General features: G+C 42.4%; 1 protein-coding gene across 1 annotated transcript; it reads right to left on the bottom strand.

Moving 5' to 3' along the window:
* Positions 1-1320: 1320 nt before the first annotated feature.
* grsf1 (G-rich RNA sequence binding factor 1) lies at positions 1321-22993 on the bottom strand. Its single transcript, XM_060907234.1, has 10 exons — positions 22618-22993; positions 16582-16723; positions 16244-16399; positions 15950-16078; positions 15730-15868; positions 12987-13084; positions 9014-9093; positions 1890-2025; positions 1497-1557; positions 1321-1416 (listed from the first exon to the last, which is right to left on the bottom strand). The coding sequence occupies exons 1-9, from the start codon at positions 22849-22851 to the stop codon at positions 1520-1522; spliced, it is 1152 nt and encodes a 383-aa protein (XP_060763217.1). The 5' UTR covers positions 22852-22993; the 3' UTR covers positions 1321-1416; positions 1497-1519.
* Between the last annotated feature and the right edge of the window lie 584 nt (positions 22994-23577).

Raw genomic sequence — 23577 nt, 5'->3', positions numbered from 1 at the left:
TAAAATTGTTCCTAAGAGTATTTATGCATTTTCATCGTTCTGAATTAGTATAGGTAATCGTATGGGGCCGAGTAAAATTAAGGATTAATTTCACGAACCATACGATTACTTGTTTATAATATCTCATCTCATTATCTCTAGCCGCTTTATCCTTCTACAGGGTTGCAGGCAAGCTGGAGCCTATCCCAGCTGACTACGGGCGAAAGGCGGGGTACACCCTGGACAAGTCGCCAGGTCATCACAGGGCTGGACATAGACAACCATTCACACTCACATTCACACCTACGGTCAATTGGACTGTGGGGGAAACCCACACAGACACAGGGAGAACATGCAAACTCCGCACAGAAAGGCCCTCGCTGGCCCCGGGGCTCGAACCCAGGACCTTCTTGCTGTGAGGCGACAGCGCTAACCATAATATATAGGGCCAAATTCATACTTGAGAAGCCATTCACGGCGCAAGACTTATCTTGCATGTTTGAATCAGTTTCTAAAGTGTCTTTCATCATGACGCGGCAACACGACAGGAGCATTTACATCTTTCAGGATTGATCCTCTTGTCTCAGATGCCGATCCAATGTTGCGTGCATTACTTTTGAGAGTCTGGTTTATAGTCGTCCCCCTTTTCTTTCCTCACTTCTGCATGCAACAGCACCTTGTCTAACTCTCAGCATTCATATGCCACTAGAGCAGTTTGTCTTTCTGCGGCCCGTTTCTTAAACACGGAAAGCCAAAAATTCTTACCCTTTTTTTTGGTATTTTCACTTGCACTAGGTTTCTTTGTCAAATATAGCGAAACATGGCATTGCTGAGTCAGCCATTTTGTTGACAATTTGCTAGTTTTTGTAACGGCAACCAAGCAACGAACTAGCCAATAGCATTTCAGAAATGTGGCCCCCTGTTAAGGAAAAAAAAAAGCCCTCCTTGATTGACCAATCAGAATTGAGTAATTTGGCCCCATGTATTAAGGCATGTAACAATGTGCCCCAGTTCATGATTCGATTTTTACGAAAAATTACAACATTCCTTTTGTTAAATAAAATTCATTTTCTTAGTTATTTACACGCATTTGTAAAGGTTGGAGTAAAATATTCCTTTAATTAAAAGTGAAGTTAATAACAGGCTTTTTCTTAATCAACTTCTATAAACAGCTCTTCCATTTTAGAACTGTTTTACAGCTAAACATTAGGCTGTATAATCATTCGTTTTATTTCTTCAGCTTGTATCATGGTTTATTGTTGCATAACACATCGTTATATGCCTATTCTGAATATGTATATGTTGAGGAGGGGGAGGAAAAAAAAAACCCCACACAACTGATGTACTCCATAACTGAACAGGTTTAATTAATTTTTCCCCAGATTTCTCAATAAATATTACCAAAATGCTTTGTACAAAAGACAGCCAGCCATTCACCTAGAGAAAGACAGAAAGACTTATTCAGCGAAAGGAGTGATTAATACTGGTTGACAAAATGGTTGAAAACTCTAACATACCTTTTTCAGTCCTTGGTCTCCTTTCATGTGGAATTTAGGTACAGCTCAATATATCTGTCCTCTGCAGTGACAAGAAAAACAAGTCAATTCACACTTGCAACACAAATATCACAAAAGTGTTTTCACAACACCTGTTTTCAAATGCCAGGGTTCCCCCCCTCTCTCTTTTTTGCACAAACAAGCTGAATTAAAGGCCCAGAAGAGGTCTAAACACCCAAACCTATATCATACATAGACAAGCTGCAATTAAGTTTGATGTACCAAGTGTGTATTTTAGTCGCTCCCTGACACTATAGCAGATGGAAATGCAAACATTAAAATGCCAATCTACTAAATTTGTAAAATACCTGGAGAGAAACTGCATGTCTCAAAGCACATCTCAATAAACCTTACGTATGTACTGCTTGTCTTTGGTCATTGCCGCCATCGCGTCCTGTCGTGTTGTGAAGTAAGCTTCTGCCTCGCCACTAGGTCTCCCATCAGGCCCGTACTCGATCAGAACCTTTGCTACCCTGATAGGGTGAAAAAACTGAAGACAAAACATTTACAAAGGTCATTCATCAGCTGTGTCTGGTATGGATACACCTGGTACTGTACACAGAGTTGCCTGTTTATTGTGCGCACACACACTGTATATACAGGGTTCCCATGGGTCATGGAATTTTAAAAGGTCTATTCCAGACATGGAAAGTCCTGGGATTTGATCATTTTTTGGGCCAAGTCATGGAATATCAGGGAATTTTGTGTTGCACATATTTAAATTTCAGTTGGCATTTATCAAAAGGTAATATTTTCCATGCAGTATTTTTCTTTACCAGGTTTACTGATAGGGTTTAGAATACTGTGGCTGGTTTTTAGCTTCATCAGTGAAAGTTACAGAATTTGACATCTGACTTAGGTGGGGTTTACATTAGACCGTATCAGCGGATCATCAGATTAACGTTTTTAAAACGATTCGCATGCACACAGCAACACCACTACATGGATACACTAATCACATGACTAATTAGACGGCACGTAAGTTGAAATGTGTAGTGCGGCTCAGCACTTCCTCCTCAGCAGCTCGGCTCCGCACAGGCATCCTGCGCTCCAAATCACTCCGCCCTGAACAGCGAGTGCCCTCTGGAGGGTGCGCACTCCGGCCCTGCGCAACTCACAGAGCGCACGAACAGTGATTCGGGACTGAGCCGCTGTGTGTGTGATCCCAGTGCATATCGGGCATGCGCAAGTCACTCACCACTTGCAAGTAGAAGGATGGCAAGCCTAAAGACAATCATAACTACACAATGGGCAGTATTTGCATCTTACCATGAACAACATTAAGAATGGCAAAGCAAAGCATTATATTCATACTTTTATACTCTCTAATGAAGTCCGCGCCGTTTTTCAGCAGTCGCGTCACATGACCAACATGGCATGACCAACGCCAGCGAATCAGGAAGGTGGATGTCACAGTGACGTTGTCCAATGACGACGTCAGCTAGAGCTCAGCACAGTGTATCCTCGTTCCTCAATGTTTACACAGCACCGGATCAGATACGAACTGGGTTGAGTACGTGGGCCCTGGCGGATTCAAGTTGTTCCGCCTGTGGAGTCGTTTCCCGGCGTTTTAATGTGAACGGACAGTGCATCCGCGACGAAAACGAGACGGATACGGTCTAATGTAAACACCACCTTAGAGTAGGAACACGTTGCAGCACTTGAGAAATGTGTATTCAACCTTAGCATGGATGATTTGAGCAGGAATGTCGTACCACAATAATTACAGCTTTCCTGTGACTTCCCTTTCCACATCATCGCAAAGATATTCAATTTGTGGAAAAACCAGCTACACAAATAGTTTATGAAGACCCAAATAAGCAACTGTAATGACTAAATGGTGACAACAGCTAGCTTTTAGTGCTTAACCAATTTAATACATTTATTTGGCTGGTTCCCCCCCATTAGTGCTTCTCATCACTTTTGACGACAGCCACCGATCCTGAGCAGATGCGATAAATTTTTAACCTGAACCAAGAAGATAAACCCGTCTATCCAATTTTTTTCTTCAAATTTAAAAAAAAAAAAAAAAAAAACCTATCCTCAACTGTTTTTCTTTGCACAAAGTCATATCACTTTGGTCTAAGTGAATACATCTATGAACCGCTCTAGCTGTGTTTCAATTAACCTGCTTAATGTGCAATTTGGAATGTCAAACTAAAAACTGAGTAATAGAAATCCATGAATTTAAGAACAAGAGTGCTCCGAGAGCACAATATCTCCTGCTGGCAACTAGGCCATAACTCTGGTAAAATGCAACCAAACTGAACAAATTTGCAATATGCATATTACCAACATATAACAATGCCTCATCAAGTTTTGTGAAATTCCTCCAAAAATTGTGAGCGGAGTTGATTTCAGAAAGTGAGCACCCTTCCTGGGACGGACAGACAGACATCGCCACGACATAATCCCCCTGCGGGCCTCTCGGCCAGTGAGGGATAATAAAAATTGTGAGGGAAGTTGATTTCAGAAAGCAAGCACACCTTGATGAAATTGCCAAAGTACAAGTTTGTTAATAATCAAGGGCATAACTCTGGTAAAATTTGCCCAAATTAAATGAAATTTCAATACATGTATAACTGTCATATAACAAAGCCTTTCGCCAAGTTTGGTGAAATTCCTCCACAAACTGTGAGAGGAGTTGATTTCAGAAGGAAAAAGCACTCGTGAAATGATCAAATTATAATTTTGTTAATCAAGGGCTGTAACTCTGGTAAAATGTGACTGAAATGAACGAAATTACAATGTGCGTATTACCGGCATATAATAAAGAATTCTGCCAAGTTTTGTGAAATTCCTCCAAAAATTGTAAGAGGAGTTGATTTCAGAAGGGGAGTACCCTTCCCAGGAGGAACGGATGGATGGAAAGAAAGAAATCGCCATGACATAATCCCCTTTCGGCCAGCAGGGGATTTAAAAGAAGAAGAAAAAAAAAAATTTCACACTCCCCCACATCCCCAATGACATGATGAGCAAATGGAAAGCCTACCTTTCTGATGGGGGGGGGGAATAGTGCTCGATTGCGAGAGGTGAAAACCCAGCTTTAATCGTACATCACTCAATGGAAGCACAGATCACACACGATTGTTGAAATTTTTAAAATACTGCTTCTCATCTCATCTCATTATCTGTAGCCGCTTTATCCTGTTCTACAGGGTCGCAGGCAAGCTGGAGCCTATCCCAGCTGACTACAGGTGAAAGGCGGGGTACACCCTGGACAAGTCGCCAGGTCATCACAGGGCTGACACAGACAACCATTCACACCTACGGTCAATTCAGGCCAAGTTTACATTAGACCGTATCTGTCTCGTTTTCTTCGCGGATGCACTGTCCGTTTACATTAAACCGCCTGGAAACGCCGGGAAACGGGAATCCGCCAGGGTCCACGTATTCAATCCAGATCGTGTCAGCTCCGGTGCTGTGTAAACATTGAGATACGTGGATACGCTGTGCTGAGCTCTAGCTGGCGTCGTCATTGGACAACGTCACTGTGACATCCACCTTCCTGATTCGCTGGCGTTGGTCATGTGACGCGACTGCTGAAAAACGGTGCGGACTTCCGCCTTGTATCACCTTTCATTAAAGAGTATAAAAGTATGAAAATACTGCAAATACTGCCCATTGTGTAGTTATGATTGTCTTTAGGCTTGCCATCCTTCCACTTGCAAGTGGTAAGTGATATGCACTGGGATCACACACACAGCGGCTCAGTCCCGAAAACACTGCTTGTGCACTTCACTCGCGCGCTCTGTGAGCTGCGCAGGGCCGGAGTGCGCACCCTCCAGAGGGCACTCGCTGTTCAGGGCGGAGTGATTTGGAGCGCAGGATGCCTGTGGAGCCGAGCGTATCCGTGTATTGGCGTTGCTGTGTGCACGCGAATCGTGTATTGGTGTTGCTGTGTGCACACTAATCGTTTTAAAAACGTTAATCTGATGATCCGCTGATACGGTCTAATGTAAACATGGGCTTAGAGTCACCAGTTAACCTAACCTGCATGTCTTTGGACTGTGGGGGAAACCGGAGCACCCGGAGGAAACCCACGCGGACAACATGCAAACTCCACACAGAAAGGCCCTCGCCGGCCACGGGGCTCGAACCCGGACCTTCTTGCTGTGAGGCGACAGCGCTAACCACTACACCACCGTGCCGCCCAATACTGCTTCTATTTTGTGAAAAAACGTAATGGAAACCCAGCTTCCGAAACCCTCTTCTTTTCTATGAGCTCTCTTCAAGCGAAATAATTTACAGGAATAAATATGGCTGGCTACAAAAGAGGTTGCAGTATTTTTTTTTTTTTAAATCATGCTTGATTCGATCTGCTGAAATCCTTTGCTGGGTCTGAATCCAGACTGCATGCCAATTAACATCTCTTGTTCTACAAGGCTGAAGCAGGGAAAACCTCACTGTCATGTTCGTGGAACATGAGATTTTTCTCAGCTGCCAGTATGTTCAGATCATGTTGAATCAGGTGCAGCAGGTATATTGAATTTATTTATTTTAAATCAGCCAGGCCACACGTTCCTCGCTGGTGCATTTTGTAGGTGGACAGTTAGAGACTGGAGGTATTTTCCCCCACGCAGTGTGTGTTAGAGATGAAAGTGGAGCAAAGAAAAAAAATCCTGAACTTTTGAACATCAAACTAAGATTGGGGTCGGGGGGCAACATCCCCCGAAAAAATTTTAATAACATAAAACACACAAAGCCCTGCATTCTAGTACTTATTTTCACTAAAACAAGTTATACCTTTTAAGCCTTTTTCTTTCATGTACATTAATGATTAACATGTCAAAAATATCAAATTTAATTCCCCGAGTTAATGAGTAATTTTCAGGAGTGCATTTAGAAAACACGGTGATTTTCCTGGCTACACAGTTCATTACTTTGAAAAATAGACAGTTGAAGGTAAACTCAGCAAAATCCCAAAACAGTCCTGTTAAAAAGTAAAGGTCTGTTAGAGTTTCTAAAGCTTTCAGGTTTCAATGTTGGGGACACTGAGCCTCGTTTATCAATCTTTTAGTAGAGTTGTGCGTTTGCAGAAGCTAAAGTGAACTAAACATTTCCAATTCATATTTATGCGAGTTGAAGCCAATTGTTTACATGAGTTCGTATTGTCTGTAAATTTAAACACCAATGAATACCAAATTTCTCATGTAAATCAGGGGCGTAGCTAGGATTTTTCGGGGGGGGTGTCACACACTGACTGGCAGCCTGAGTGCATTATGTAACAAAAAATAAATCACTGCTAGTTTTAGGCAGCTTAGAAACCGGCTCTTCCATTATTGCTGTTTCTTCCACATTTTCTTGATGTGTTCTAGAAACGGCACTAAAACTTAGGTGGGGTTTACATTAGACCGTATCAGCGGATCATCAGATTAACGTTTTTAAAACGATTAGCGTGCACACAGCAACACCAATACACGATTTGCGTGCACACAGCAACGCCAATACACAGATACGCTCGGCTCCGCAGGCATCCTGCGCTCCAAATCACTCCGCCCTGAACAGCGAGTGCCCTCTGGAGGGTGCGCACTCCGGCCCTGCGCAGCTCACAGAGCACGCGAGTGAAGTGCACAAGCTGTGATTCGGGACTGAGCCGCTGTGTGTGTGATCCCAGCGCATATCACTTACCACTTGCAAGTGGAAGGATGGCAAGCCTAAAGACAATCATAACTACACAATGGGCAGTATTTGCATCAGTATTTGCAGTATTTTCATACTTTTATACTCTAATGAAAGGTGATACAAGGCGGAAGTCCGCGCCGTTTTTCAGCAGTCGCGTCACATGACCAACGCCAGCGAATCAGGAAGGTGGATGTCACAGTGACGTTGTCCAATGACGACGCCAGCTAGAGCTCAGCACAGCGTATCTCAATGTTTACACAGCACCGGAGCTGACACGATCTGGATTGAATACGTGGACCCTGGCGGATTCCCGTTTCCCGGCGTTTCCAGGCATTTTAATGTAAACGGACAGTGCATCCGCGAAGAAAACGAGATAGATACGGTCTAATGTAAACTTGGCTTTAGCTTCGAAACCACAAAATGCAACTTTGATGGAAAAATATATATATAATAAATTGCTGACCTCTCTTCACATCAAAAAAGGAGGAAAGTTTTGCTTGTTTTGACATGTCGAATTATTAACACAAGGAAATACTTGTAATTCGCAACTAAAAATTATTTTTTTCATGATTTTTTTTTTCGTTTCTGTTTCCGGTTGAGAATACGTCGTGCGCATTCTGGCTGCCGCTTCTCACCAGAACTTTTTTTAATTTTATTTTTATTTTCTTTTTCAATTTTCATTTTATTTGTTGTTTTTTTGTGTGTGTGTTTGTGTAGTTTGATGTTTGTTTGAGTGTTTTGTCCGCCGGTTGTGGTGTAGCTCCGGACCCAGTTTGGGCGTTGGTTCCCTCCAGGCCTTGGTTCGCCGTGGGTGATGCCTGCGCTCCCGGCTGTGGACTGCAGTGAGCTCGCTGCTCATTTTACATCGTGGTTGTCCAGCGCTCTGCGCTTTGATGCTTGGCGTGATGTTCCGAGCGATGTTGCTCGGTGGCATCACGGCGGCTGTGCAGGCGGTCTAGGACTCACCAGCGCTCTGCGTGGTGGAGCTTCTCTGCTCGCTTTGTGGATCCATGGCGTGGTGTTTGAGCGATGTGGCTGACGGCGTCACGGCGGCTGTGCTGGAGATGTGGGACTCGTTTTCATGCGCCTTTTGGTGGGACTGTGGCTGCTACACCACAGGAATTACATCTTGACCCCTACTTGGTGGACTTTTTATTTTTTATTATTCAATTACTTCTTTTTTTATTATTTTTTTCTTTGTCTATAATTGTAAAGCGTCCTTGGGTTTTTTGAAAGGCGCTATATAAATTTAACTTATTATTATTATTATTATTATTATTATTAAAAAGACTGCAGCTACACTGGCAGCTTGAACATGCTTTCTAGTGCGATTGTGTTGCACTTGCGCAGAGCAGTGTCAGTCCTGCGCGCCTTAGCACGTGCACCTGAAGGCGTGCCTCGGGCTGCGCGCGCGCCGTTAACAAAGAACACCTGTCTTTAATTAATTAACTATGTTTGGGCTATTTAAGGACTGCGCCCATGCACGGACGACGCGAAGTACTACACCGCGTCTAGGAACGCGAAAAATCCGAAAAATAAATTTCTCCATTCAGAAAACCAGAGATTTTCAAGAGTTTTGTCAAATATCCGGATTTCTAGGTAAATCCGGAAGACTTTCATCTATAGTTCATTATCCTCTAGCCTTCATAAATGTCAGTTTATTAAAACAGGGCTCCGGTTGGCTGGATATTTTTTGTGGTTGGGCCGTTTCATCAGCAACACGCTCACTATATTTGTTTGAATGGCTAATGAATATGTAAGGTAGGTTTGCCTCAAACCTGCAACTCAGTGTTCAGTACAATTCAGAACACTGCGTCAAGTTGTGTATAGAGTAGTTTTAAACAAGTTCTCACGTTTATTACGTCTCCAGCCGTGGCTCGATATGGTAGGCCCCTCATGTGTACATAGTGTGTAGGAAGAGACACGTTGCTGCCTGCAAAGGACAACAAGCACTTCTGAATACTTCATAGTCTTCTTATACATTCTACAGATTATTCACATCATATTAACCAGAGATGCCAACCTTTTGTGAAATCAATGTGTAGTGACACATGCATATGAGCGGAGCGCCCACAGGGCGCGTAGTGTGTCCAATCCAGCTGGGGGTTCGGGGGGGCGCTGTAAGCCCCCCGAGAAAATTTTGGAAATTGGTGCTTTTTTAGGGCCATTCTGAGTGAATACAGGTGACTAAAACAAACTGGAACATGTTGGTTTTGGGGGGAGAAAATTGTTGATTTGGGTTTTTTTTTCAGTTATCTGAAAAATAAAACCAAAACCACAATCAATCACTCATGATTTTCTCATGAGTGATACTCATAACTCACCACATTCGCACAAAGTAAAGACTTCTCTGGTAATTTGTATACAATCAACTTTCAAACAGTGAATATTATTTTCTTAACTTTACTACACAAATGCAGATTACATACCATCAATATTTACAGATAACATACTGGAACACTCAATTAGCAAATACTCAAATAGTTTACTAAACAAATGCAGATTACATGCCATCAGTGTTTATAGAGAATATGCTGGAACACTCAATTAGCAAATACTCAAATAGTTGTACTGGAACATGTCTATTTCCTTTTTATTCCCATGATTAATGTCAAGTCACTTTGATTACTTTTAATTTTTATCAACTTCCTTTCACTTTTAATCTCATCAATATCAAGTCAGATTACTTATTCAGTTCTGACTGATTTACTTCAGAAGATGACTGTTTCAGTTCCAACAGTTTTTCTTTAGTAGCATGTTTGTGAGGTTACAACACCCCGACAGCCCCTCAATGGAGCACTTGCATGTGACGTCACAGCCGATCCAGATTGTGACAGACGCCACCTTGTCAGTCAAACGCCATATTTCCGCCTTCTACTTCTGGTTCTACTTCTACCTTTTCTTCTGGAAAAACCTACTATATACAATTCTACTACAACGGCTGCGGCTGCAAGCTCTCCCTACCTGTGCGCGTTTTTTATGTTTTTTGTGTGTATTTTTGCGTGTTGTTCGTCTGTACCGGACTTCAATATCCACTACAACCGTATGGACTTACTGGACATTGGTTTCCAGAAGAAAATCACGGTTTGTAGCGATTTCCATCGCATGCACAACATTCCGGACGAGGGGGAAAAAAAAATTCCGGACGAGATAGCGAGACCAGCGGGGTCTCCGTGGATTGTTATTGGAAGCAAAGCGAAGGAGGCGGCGTCGGGAGTGGAAGCAAAAGCGAGGCTGCAGAGCCGGCCTGTTGACTAAGCTCAGAAAACAGCCACTCAAACCTCCACTGCCAAGCCTCTACCTCTCCAACGCCAGGTAAACAAGACGGACGATTTGAAATTACAGCTGGAATTACCTTATTCTATAATCGGCTGGTCAGTGCTATACTAGATACTTAAGTGACTTACCCATCCAGTGAGGATCATTTTCTTGTTTACAAGATGCCACATCTGAGTCGCTGACAAATCCTGAATTTCTGTAAAGATAACTGTCCAGAGATTTATAAGCACGCAGTGCTTCACCACTGAACAGCGAGGGAAAGTTAATGAGGTAATTATACACGTCCAGGTATTCCGCTGGCAGTTCAATATCCACCGATACGGTCGTGAAAACTCCGTCCGGTAAGCCATAAGGGTCACTAATCTGTAGGTCGTTTATTTTAGACATATATCTAGTTATCTGTTCATTAGAAAAATGAGCCGTGTAGTCCGTCGGTTGAAATTGATCCATTCTGTACACGAGTGCAGCAGTATTCAGCTGTGCTGTTGACCGACAAGATGGCGGCTGTGTACTTTCCGGTCACGTGACTGCAAGATCTCTATACCTAGTGACACGGGCTGCTCGACATTCCATCGCGGCATCGATAATTAATTCGCGCATGCGCAGAACGCTTGTCAACAAAGATGGTGGCGCCCATTGAAGCAAACTTTGACCATAAATACAGTCAAAATATTGAATTATCAAGCGATAATTGGCCTCAAATATACCGAACACCAGCAAAATATCGTGAACCCTTATAGATTCACGCGTTTCGAACCGCATCCATGCTAAAACCGTATGAATCCCATATAAACTGAATAGACGGTCATAGCCTCGCAGTGCTACTGTCAAAAACGTAGTGACTACGCACGAATCGTAGTGATTGGCATCTCTGTATTAACTAAACTGGATGAGTATTTTGAAACTCTGAAATATTAACAGACATACAGATACACTCATCAACCACTTTAGGAGGAACAACTGTACATCTGCTCAATCAGCCAATCATGTGGCAGCAGTGCAACAGAAATGGTTATTCATGCCAGACATGCTGGTTTGAGTTAGCCTGGCAAGCCAGACTAAATGTGAATATTTAGTCTGGCCTCGATCCATAGACATTTCCGAAGCGGGTAGGAGGAATAAACCGCTGTCTTTCAAACTGTGTCTGTGCGTACAGGCCAACGCTCTGACCAATCAGCGCAACAGTGACTGTGACGTAGTCAGAGCGACAGAAAGCAGTGCGGGAGGCCTTGAAATAAATAATTTTTCAAAATGCATATTAATTAATAAACAGGTTCTAGATATTAAGAACTTTGGAGATAATGACCACAAGTTTGGAGTCTGTACCACATACACATTTTTTTCCAAGTGCTTTTCAAGGGTTTGCATAAACTGTTTTTGAGAGTTTTTATTTAGTGGTGCTTGGTGAAATAATTTCCCTTAAATTTAAAATAACGGGAAAATAAGAAACAATCAAAAAGTAATGTTTCAAAGCTGTTTATTAATTCTTCGTACTGCACAAACTAGCCCCATCCTTTTGGCTACGAGCGGAGCCAGCTGGTAGATCAGACTTTTGCCATAGCCGGTCGGCAAAACAGCGAAAACGTCCTTCTTGAAAAGGAATGAGCGGAGAGCCTCTTCCTGCTCATGTTTCAACGAAAACTCCAAGTCTAATTCTTCTAAAACTGATTCCAAAGCGGAGTCAAACGCGCGCTGTTCACTAGCCGTAGCCATCTTTCCTGTTGTGCTTTCTCCAGCGTCGCGCAGCTTTGTCGTCACTCCTGCAAAAGCCCGCCCAAAGAATCCAAACAAAAACCTTGTGTTGTGATTGGCGGGCACGATTTGATGCCCGGGGTGTTTTTGTTTATATGGTGCGAGGCTAGACCCATTCGCTAGGCAAAAAATATTTTTGGCCGCTAGGCAGTTGGGTCTAGTTTACTAGGCTAGGTTTGAGTACTTAACAAAAAACACTGATGTTCAGGGATTTTCACACAAAGATGTATACAGAAATGGTGTGAAAAACTAAACACATCCAGCGAGGGGCAGTTCTGCAGGTGGATGCTTTGTTGACGAGAGGATGGCTGGACTGGTTTGAGTTGCCATCAAGGATATAGTAACTCAACTTAGTCACTCTTGATAAGCGTGGTGAGCAGAAAAGCAGCTCAGAATTCACAACAGTTTGAACTTTGACCCAGATGAGCTACAACAGCAAAACACCACATGGGGTTCCACTCCAGTCAGCCAAGAACAAGGATGTGAGGCTAAAAAAAAAAATTCACAGCAGGAATGTGCAGCTGACAAATCTAAAATAATTGTATCATAAAATCGTGTCGACATGGACGAGAATCTCAAAGAAACACCTTGTGGAATCCAGGAAGAACTGAGGCTGTTCGAAGAGCAACGGAGGACCTACCCAGTATTAGTATGGCGTTCCTATTAAAGTAGCTGATAATCATACTGTATATAATCATACTGTTATAATATTAGCCAAAACCACTTGCAGTGGCATCCGTGTACCATTCAATACCAGAATCTTAATTATGCATCTTTTATTAAAAACGAACTTACCCTTATGTGCACGGAATCCAGTGGCTGTAGCATCTCCCCTCCCTCTGCCGTACTGCATTTGAATCTCGCTCTTTTTGCTTGGGTACACCTCAATGTACCTGTTCAGGAAGTCAACACTTAGAACGTCAAACTATGGTGGTACAATAACAATGCATTATCCTGTATTCAGGGAAGTTACAGGCGTAGAATGACTTCATTTAATTTTGCGGTTAAACTGTGTCTGAAGCCAGCAGTGTCAGTGAAGTGTTTATATATTTAAAAAATGACAGTGTCATTGCTGTAATGGGAACGATCCACCAAGCAAATCATTTTTGTCCTTTGGAGGTCAGGTATCGTGACCATTTTCTACAATACTAAAAGACATCAAAACTATGAAATAACAAATGGAACATAATCCCATACATGTGGTAAACAAAGTGTTAAATCTTTTAGATTCTTCAAAGTAGCCACTGTTTACCTTGATGAGGGACGCCATGGCCTAATGGTTAGAGAAGCAGATTTGGTACCAAAAGGTTACTGGTTCAATTCCCTGGACCAGCAGGAATGGCTGAAGTGCCCTTGAGCAAGGGCAGTCCCAACTGCTCTGGGTACGTCGTACGTCGCTCTGGATAAGCGTGCCTGCTAAATGCCATTAACGTAATGTAATGCACGCTTTGCATTATCTTAACCAGCTTCATGAGGTCGTCACCTGGAATGCTTTTCAATTAACAGGTGCCTCGTCAAACGTTAATTAGGGCAATCTCTTGCCTTCTTTAAATGTGTTTGAGATCAAACAGTGAATATTCCTATTTCACAACTGTAGTAGTAATCCATGTTATGTCAAGAAGCGCTCAACTAAATAAAGAGAAACGACATCTCTGTGAAGATACTCAGTCATCCAGGTACATAGTAATCTGTGGTTGGTAGAAGAGAGCAACTGGACTTGCTTGAAAAGTCTTGAAGACGTTTCGCCTCTCGTCCGAAAGGCATCCTCAGTTCTGTCTGTCTAATAGGAAGTATTTATCCTCTCATGGATCATCATAGAATCCGAATCAGAATGCTGATGGCTGCATTGTAGGTGGCTGATAGACACCCACCTCTTCAAGACGTTTCAAGCAAGTCCAGTTGCTCTCTTCTACCAACCACAGATTACTATGTACCTGGATGACTGAGTATCTTCACAGATATGTTTCTACGCACTTTGGGATGAGTTCCCTTCGACTGGTGCGGGAGTATGAGAGGACTTCCAGAAAACTGGCAGACATCTTAGCCAGAGAGGATCGTTCATTTTTGTCAACCTGGAACAACCATCACTGAACAGAGGTGGGGGTCTAAGACATCTTTTATCAGCCACCTACAATGCAGCCATCAGCATTCTGATTCGGATTCTATGATGATCCATGAGAGGATAAATACTTGATACTCCCTATTAGTCAGACAGAACTGAGGAAGCCTTTCAGATGAGAGGCGAAACGTCTTCAAGACTTTTCAAGCAAGTCCAGTTGCTCTCTTCTACCAACCACAGAGAAACGACATCCATCATTACTTTAAGTCATGAAGCGTCTTTTAACTCATGAAAATAAAGAAAAGGCCTTGAATTAGAAGATATGTCCAAACTTTTGACAAGTACTGTACATGTAAACGTATCTGTTAAAATGGTCAATAATTGTGTATGAAATAGGTGTGCCTCATAAACCTACACTTAGTTGTACTATTCAATAACAGAATCTTAGTTATGCAACTATTATTAAAAGGAATTCACTTATGTATTTTTTTTTTCGCGCTCCGGTTTCCATCAAATCCTGCGCTCTGATTGGCTGGCAAGCGGGTCCGTATCCTACAGTACGGACCCCGGTTACGGACCTCTGGCGACTCGCTCGTTCACAACAAACATGGTAGTATTTATCTTTTTTTTTAAATAAGATTTATTTATAGGATTATCAAAAATCTTATAAATTTTTGCCAGCATTTATCAGGAAAATAACATCAATTTTACATCATGGATAGCGATAACGACAGTCTTCACAGCGAAAGCGAGTTTTACTACCCTGAGGAAGAAGAAGAAATAAAAAAATAAAATACAATTTCAGGAGAAAGCTAAAAACCTGTAACTTGCTAACGCTGAGCAAAAACATGGCTGAATCCTGAATGACTCAATTTTGTATAAATAGGGGACTACATAGGCGGCAAAATGTAGTTTTTCTCCTGCTATGGAAGTGCACTTGTATACCGAGGAGGAAGCCATTTGCATTACAGCCGTGAATGAGGATTCAAAATGGCGGCTCGGCTCGGTTTTCCCTTTCGGGCGCTCTCATTTTCTGTTAGAATTTGGTAAAGAAAAAAATAAATATATTATTTACCAGCTTAAGGTCGGTCCGTATCGTGAAATACCGTGACGTCGGCCCAGAGGGCTTCGGTCAGTACTTTCAAGACCCCGGTCACGGTATTTCACGATACAGACCTCCCAGCTGGTAAATAACATATGTGGAAGGCAGTGTCTTACTGATATACACTGATTTTTCATGTCATCTGGTCACCCGGTAACCCATTTACCACTGACTCTCTGGACAATTTGTTAGCCCTTTACTTCATCCATAAATTAACAGATATTATTTGGCTTGTGGACCATTCTCAGCACAGCAGCGACCCTGACATGGTACAAGGGTATCAGGTACAGCAGTGTTCCTCAGGATTGTAAACAATTCAGTGTCGCTGATTAACACAGTTGAATGAGGCACATTTTAGCTTTATGTGATTTTCTGACCTGTTTCCAATAACGGCTCGGTCTCTGTTCAGTGCTTCATCTGCCATCTCCTGTGTTGCAAACTGCACAAACGCGTCACCTGAACTCCGACCCCAGCGGTCCATGACCAGCGTGACCCCATCTTTCACAACGTTCAGTCCTGAAAGAGTCCGTTTTATAAAGTGAATCGGGTTACGATGAATCGGATGTGTTTGAATGGCTTGCTAGGTCAGTTTCTCACCTGAAAAAAACTGAATAACATCCTTCTCTGTGCAGTTAAAGGGCAGACCTCGAATGCGAACCACTCCATCTTGGCTTTCACTTGTGCCCTTCAGTATGGCCTCTGCATCATTATGGGTCACTTCATACACTGCAATAATTACACAACATCGTTGCATGTTATCCACTAGATGCAGATGTGATTTTTAACGCTGTTGCCAAAAGAAAAAATATATATATATATTCTAGGTCTGTCCATTAACACTTCTTACATTTTTATGCTTTCATAAATACATTTTAAATTTGCTACACCTGCCTTCTACATAGCGGGGTCCAAGATACTGCCTGTGCATCTCCAAGGCTTTGCTGACATCCTCCTCAGCCTCCAGCTCGATGAAGGCTTGTCCTGTCGGCTTTCCGTTTTTGTGATACATAAGATGGATTCCGTTTACTCCTTTGTGAATGCGACACTCTGTATGAACAAATAACCTGTTGCAGTTAAGGGTCTCTTAAGAGAGCTTTTACCTGAAGGTAAAGTCGACCTTAAATAACAAGCAGCTGATGTTAAATGGTCTCCTAATTCATCATGACAGACTACGTCTGATGGCGACTGACCATTTGTTTAAAAAAAAAAAAAAAGACAGCAGCACATACCAGAGAAGAATTTTAGCAGGTCCTCAGGACTACAAGACCACGGCAGACCCTGAACACGGACGATGAACACTTCTTTCTGTTCACCCTCTGGAGGAGGAGAGTACTCAGGAAGAGGGGGATAATCCTCTTCTTTGTACGGTGTCTAAAAGAAACAACTACCGTTAGTACAACATTTGTGCTGAGCAGATCAACAAAGTGGGAAATAAGCTGAATGGGTGAACTAAACAATGCAACAATTCTGTGCCTCCGAGATGTCTTCATATATATATATATATATATATATATATATATATATATATATATATATATAGTGTTTCAAAAAATTTGATATTATTTGAGACGTAAATAAATAAAAATCACAGAAACTACATAGTCTAGGCAAATGAAACTGAGCAGGCTTAATGTTGAGCAATATAAGATTTATTCCTCAAAATTTGAATGAGAAATAAGAAAAAAATATATATGTGGATTCCATGAATGATTTCACAAATTTTCAATATGTGCATCGCCTGAGACACGGCACACACAGACAGCCTTCCTCTTTGAACGTTCTGTGCCTTATCCAAATCTGCATTGCAGTTGGTGAATTTTTAGAAAATTCTCTCATAAATGTATGCTGCAGTCTTGTTCGAGCAGACTGTACTCTAACACACAAAATGCTTTTTCTTTTCCAGTGAATGGCATTTATATTCCTAAAAAGATAAAAACAAAAAACATAAAATTTTGACTTGTTTCCACACATGCTGTTAAAATTTGAAGTCAATTAAATGAGAATTGGCAAAGTTATCAGATTGTGAAATATATATACAGGTAGTCGTCGACTTACGACCTATGCAACTTACAAGCGATCGACTTTACGACCGTCTGGTTACGACTGGTGAGTGTTTCCCAGCTGAGCTAGCTGAGCGTACGACAGTTTCCGTCCCAGCTCTCGGCACGCACACCGATCAGTGTGAGCAGTATCCCGGTACAGTAAACTTCTCCCGTGTCCGTTTGAAGCAATGGACCCAAACATAGAACGATTTGCAAGGATTGAACGGATGGTACGACGTGCTTCATCCATATCATGAAATTTATGAGAAAAAGAAAAACAATTCAGACGAGGCTTACCATGTTTATGAAAAGAGCAAATCCTCCTGCCAGCCCGAGCGCTGCAACAGCTGATGATGATGTAGACGACCCACAGCCAAGCACCAGTCATGCCAGCGGTCACTAAGTTTTGTATTTTGCTATGTTTTACATTTGTATTTTGGTATGTTTCAAACTAAAATGTTTTCTATTTTTCACACCTGTATTTCGTATTTTTTGTTTTGCACATATTAAACGAATTGTGCGGCACGGTGGTGTAGTGGTTAGCGCTGTCGCCTCACAGCAAGAAGGTCCTGGGTTCGAGCCCCGGGGCCGGCGAGGGCCTTTCTGTGCGGAGTTTGCATGTTCTCCCCGTGTCCGCGTGGGTTTCCTCCGGGTGCTCCGGTTTCCCCCACAGTCCAAAGACATGCAGGTTAGGTTAACTGGTGACTCTAAATTGACCGTAGGTGTGAATGTGAGTGTGAATGGTTGTCTGTGTCTATGTGTCAGCCCTGTGATGACCTGGCGACTTGTCCAGGGTGTACCCCGCCTTTCGCCCGTAGTCAGCTGGGATAGGCTCCAGCTTGCCTGCGACCCTGTAGAAGGATAAAGCGGCTAGAGATAATGAATGAATGAATAAACGAATTGTACTGTATGCAGTAGGGCTGGGTATTGGCAAAGACTTCACGATTCAATTCGAATCACGATTCACATGCCACGATGCAATACTATCACGATTCATCACGATTCTTGAATCATTGCGATGCATTGCGATATTTTCAATATATTTAAGTGAAAATGTAAAAAATAGAGCATAATTACCAGTGGCTGTGTACGATCTGGATAGTGTCTTCAATTGATACATCACACAGCAACTCAGTTCATATATACATGAATTTATTTAACATTATTGCCATTAAAACATTCTTAATACTTTGGTGGACACACTAATTACAAAAAGTGCAAATGATTAAGGTAGAATAATAAAAGAAAACTAATAAAATAAGGCTCATCAGTGACTGCCATTTTAAGTAGCTGCCATTAACAATAACATTTAACAGACATCAGATGGCACACTGAGAAAAAAGTGCATATGATCAATGTTATAGCGATGTTATAGTGAGGTATGGCCCTGTGGCTCGCGAAGTCCATCCATCGCATGTGAGGGCAACGCTTTCTGTAGAGGCGAGGGATTTTTTAACTTGTAGCTTTACCTTTTCATACATGTCCGGGATCATTACTTCTGTAAATTGTTTTCGGCTAGGGATCACATAACGAGGCTCGAGTGTGTTTATCATACTTCTGAACCCACGATTTTCCACCATGCAATATGGCCGTAAATCTTGGCAACTGAGTCCATTGCAGAATTCATTTATTTTTTTCGCACGTACAGATGAGGGTGCGAGCTTGCTGTCGAGGGTTGTTTGTTTTATCATGGGTTGTGGTGGTTGTTGCTGTTGCAGTTTGTCTGGATGGCGCCTCTGAATGTGTGCTCTTAAGTTTGTTGTATTTCCACAATACTTTATCGACATGCTACAGTGTCTACAAATTGCGTGAGTCATGTCCATTTCATTTTTACCGTCTTTGTTTCGGAAGCCGAAATGCGTCCAAACATCGGCTTTAAACTGTGAGGGAGGCATGCGAATCTTCTCGGCTTCGTCCATGTTGCAAACAGAGAGAGCACTAGGCACCCGCTTTCGGAAATACCAATGGCATGAAGAAGGCAGCGGGCGTCAACAACTCCACTGCGCCATCTACATGATTGGATGTTGTATCCTAGGCTACTTGTTTTTGGCTGATATTCGCCTACTGTTCATACAGTTTTATTCATTTATTTTTTAACGTTAATAATCGATATTTGGCATCAAGAATCGATGCAGTATATCGTGAAAGTTGGCGATGCAATGCATCGCCATGATGATTAATTTGCACACCACTAGTATGCAGTGTTTGACTTAAACCAAATAATGAGCCAAGGTAATGAAATAAGAAAACGTTGATAAAATAAGACTTTAAGATGATTACAATATCATTACACATCACAATATACTTACATTCATTTAACATAGGCCAACTTACGACCAGATCGGTTTACGACCGGTCAGCTGTAACCAAACGCAGTCGTAAGTCGACGACTACCTGTGTATATCAAATAATCTTCTCACCCCCGGCGGGGGGGTGGTATCCATGTCATCCTCAAGCTCGGGTCCTCTACCAGAGGCCTGGGAGTTTGAGGGTTCTGCGCAGTATCTTCGATGTTCCTAGGACTATATATGAGTGATTCCACACATATGGGTACTGAAATGGGGACATGAACTTAGTCACCTAAAACCATTTCTTTTTTTACCATCAGGTCACAAAACATGTAATCTTTAATGAATGATATGTTAAAAGATAACTTTAATTTTCTGAGATGTAATAAAAACATATTAATATGCCAAAGTCAAGCCTATGAGTTCCAAAATGATGTCTGTTACATTACTTCTGTTACGATTGTCCATCTCGCGTCTGTTACAAATTAATTACAATCTAGCTATATACCATGTTAATCTTATTGAAAGAATGTGCATGTTTATTCTACTACACATGTTTATTAATTATATTTGCTAAAACATCACCTTCCTATGTTTCAAAAAGTAATTCTACATTGTTAAAATTGAGAATATATATGTCCACAACACTTCTGTTACGTTCTGACTTTGGCATATAAATATGTTTTTATTACATCTCAGAAAATTAAAGTTATCTTTTAACATATCATTCATTAAAGATTACATGTTTTGTAACCTGATGGTAAAAAAAAAAGAAATGGTTTTAGGTGAATTTTTAAAAATAAGTTCATGTCCCCATTTCAGTACCCATAAGCGTGGAATCACCCATTTTATATATATATATATATATATATATATATATATATATATATATATATATATAAATAAATAAATAAATAAATAATGTGCGCGCGTATATATTAGCGCTGTCGCCTCACAGCAAGAAGGTCCGGGTTCGAGCCCCATGGCCGGCGAGAGCCTTTCTGTGTGGAGTTCTCATGTTCTTCCCGTGTCCGCGTGGGTTTCCTCCGGGTGCTCCGGTTTCCCCCACAGTCCAAAGACATGCAGGTTAGGTTAACTGGTGACTCTAAATTGACCGTAGGTGTGAATGTGAGTGTGAATGGTTGTCTGTGTCTATGTGTCAGCCCTGTGATGACCTGGTGATAGAGCCCTGCACTCCCGCAGGAGTCCCGTGGGACTCGCGGGACCCGCCGCAAAGCAGTGCGGCGCGGGGCAAATTTTGAAAGCTCATTGTGGGCGCAGGCGGGACCGGAAGTGCACATATGAGGGCGCGAGCGGGAGTGCACATATGCAGCGTGGGCAGGAGCAGTGATAAGCTGCAGTCCCGCTAACTAAAAACGTGTCTGAAATAAAATTTATAAATTATTAATTTATGTCTATCATATATAACTTGTGCTGGATATTTTATTTGGCATTAAAAAAAACATTTTAAGATGCTTAAATTTCCAGAGAGAGTCAGATCGCCAGATTGAGCGAGAAATGGCATTTTAAATTTGCCACTGATCACCCGAAATACTTTGACCACTCTAATGACTCGCCGTTCACACCCAGCTAACAAGAGAACCATGAGTGAAGTGATTTACTGCTTGAGTTAGTCTACAACTCTAATCAGAGAGACAGGTTACACAGTGCCGGTAGGCTTGACTCAATGCTATCCCAGAAATCCTTCCTGTAATATGCAAATTTGGCTGTCCAATCAGAGGCGGCCAAATTTGCATATTACAGGAAGGATTTCTGGGATAGCATTGAGTCAAGCCTACCGTCACTGTGTAACCTGTCTCTCTGATTAGAGTTGTTCACTCATGGTTCTTTTGCTAGCTCTGCTTTGCATTAAAAAAAAAAAAAAAAAATATTGGTACAAAGCAAGCCCATTCACTTTTTTATGCTGATCAGAGAATTACAATGGTTTCTAATGTGACGAAAATGTGCAAGTCGCTATTAAGTATTTTAATCACTTGACAGCACTAATTATTATTATTATTATTATTATTAGAGACACTACATGCTGAATTCAGAAACAAGGTAAATAATAACAAACGTGAACGTGAGCTGTAGATATTTATGCTCAAATCCACTCAAAATAGGGGGCGGGGCACCATCACGCTGTGTCAAGACAAGAACTTTCCTGACTTTCCTGAGAAATAACGCGAACGTCTGCATAATGCGGGATTTGCGGGCGGGAGCTGGACTGAAAATCATAATTCTTTGTGGGCGCGGGCAGGAGCGGGACTGAAAATCATAATTCTTTGCAGGCGCGGGCAGGAGTGGGACTGCACAATGCGGGCACGGGCGGGAGCGGGACTGAAAAATCCGACCCGTGCAGACCTCTACCTGGCTACTTGTCCAGGGTGTACCCCGCCTTTCGCCTGTAGTCAGCTGGGATAGGCTCCAGCTTCCCTGCGACCCTGTAGAACAGGATAAAGCGGCTAGAAATACACACACAATGTATGAAATCTTTGTTCATGCCATGATACGCTTCCACAAACATGTGTTGTGAAGATCAGACTTTGATAGATCCCTGTTCTTTAAATAAAACAGGGTGCCCACTCACACCTGATTGTCATCCCATTGATTGAAAACACCTGACTCTAATTTCACCTTCAAATTAACTGCTAATCCTAGAGGTTCACATACTTTTGCCACTCATAGATATGTCATATTGGATCATTTTCTTCAATAAATAAATGACCAAGTATAATATTTGTGTCTCATTTGTTTAACTGGGTTCTCTTTATCTACTTTTAGGACTTGTGTGAAAATCTGATGATGTTTTAGGTCATATTTATGCAGAAATATAGAAAATTCTAAAGGGTTCACAAACTTTCAAGCACCACTGCATGTGTGCACTATATAGGGCGCCTATGTAGCTGATATCCAGTAAGTGAAACGTGTTTACCTCTGTAGTGAGAGCTCTGCGCTGTGCGGCCCAGCTGACTGGAACCTTCACAGGACTCAGGGAGCAGACAGGACTCAGGGAGCAGACAGGACTCTCTCTCCGCAGCCCCAGCGGAACGCCAGGAACAGCGCGGCGGCTTCCGGAGGCTTCCAGAAACTTCCTCACGCACGAGCGTCTTCCACTCAAGTGGCGCACAAGCGCAGAGACCAGCGCCGTCCTTCCGTAAGCAGCCATTACAGCGAGCTGCGCAGGGAGATTACACACAACAATAACCACCGCCAAGCACAAACCCACAGCGCACTCACTCACTAACACACGCTGCTCACAAACAATCACGTTGACCTGCACCGGCACAGAACACAGTGATGACGCATGAAGGGCGAAGTCGCGCACAGGAAAATAATAACGCCAGGATAACGCGTTTCAAAATAAGAGTCCTATAGCAGCTACAAGAACCTCATCTCATCTCATTATCTCTAGCCGCTTTATCCTGTTCTACAGGGTCGCAGGCAAGCTGGAGCCTATCCCAGCTGGCTACGGGCGAAAGGCGGGGTACACCCTGGACAAGTCGCCAGGTCATCACAGGGCTGAGACATAGACACAGACAACCATTCACACTCACATTCACACCTACGGTCAATTTAGAGTCACCAGTTAACCTAACCTGCATGTCTTTGGACTGTGGGGGAAACCGGAGCACCCAGAGGAAACCCACACGGACACGGGGAGAACATGCAAACTCCACACAGAAAGGCCCTCACCGGCCACGGGGCTCGAACCCGGACCTTCTTGCTGTGAGGCGACAGCGCTAACCACTACACCACCGTGCCACTTTCCAAAATGCTATAAATCCATTTTCATTGTTTTCAGAAAAATGACATTTATTTATTTACCCAGACCCATAAATTTTGCAAATATTTAATTTATCTTGTTATAATAGATAGTTGGTTCAGTCTGAAC

The sequence above is a fragment of the Neoarius graeffei genome, chromosome 24 (genome assembly GCF_027579695.1).
Source record: "Neoarius graeffei isolate fNeoGra1 chromosome 24, fNeoGra1.pri, whole genome shotgun sequence".
Taxonomy (NCBI): Eukaryota; Metazoa; Chordata; class Actinopteri; order Siluriformes; family Ariidae; genus Neoarius; species Neoarius graeffei.
The sequence above is the reverse complement of the archived record's forward strand: the minus strand, read 5'-3'. Positions and strand labels throughout refer to the sequence as shown.

What these genes read in the sequence shown, in the direction of transcription:
- grsf1 (XM_060907234.1), bottom strand. Translation starts at nt 22,851, where the DNA reads ATGGCTGCTTACGGAAGGACGGCGCTGGTCTCTGCGCTTGTGCGCCAC. An exon ending in GCAGAGCTCTCACTACAGAG is followed by an intron (nt 16,724 to 22,617) that starts GTAAACACGTTT and finishes TGTTTCTTTTAG; the next exon opens with ACACCGTACAAAGAAGAGGA. An exon ending in TGTTATTCAGTTTTTTTCAG is followed by an intron (nt 15,869 to 15,949) that starts GTGAGAAACTGA and finishes GGACTCTTTCAG; the next exon opens with GACTGAACGTTGTGAAAGAT.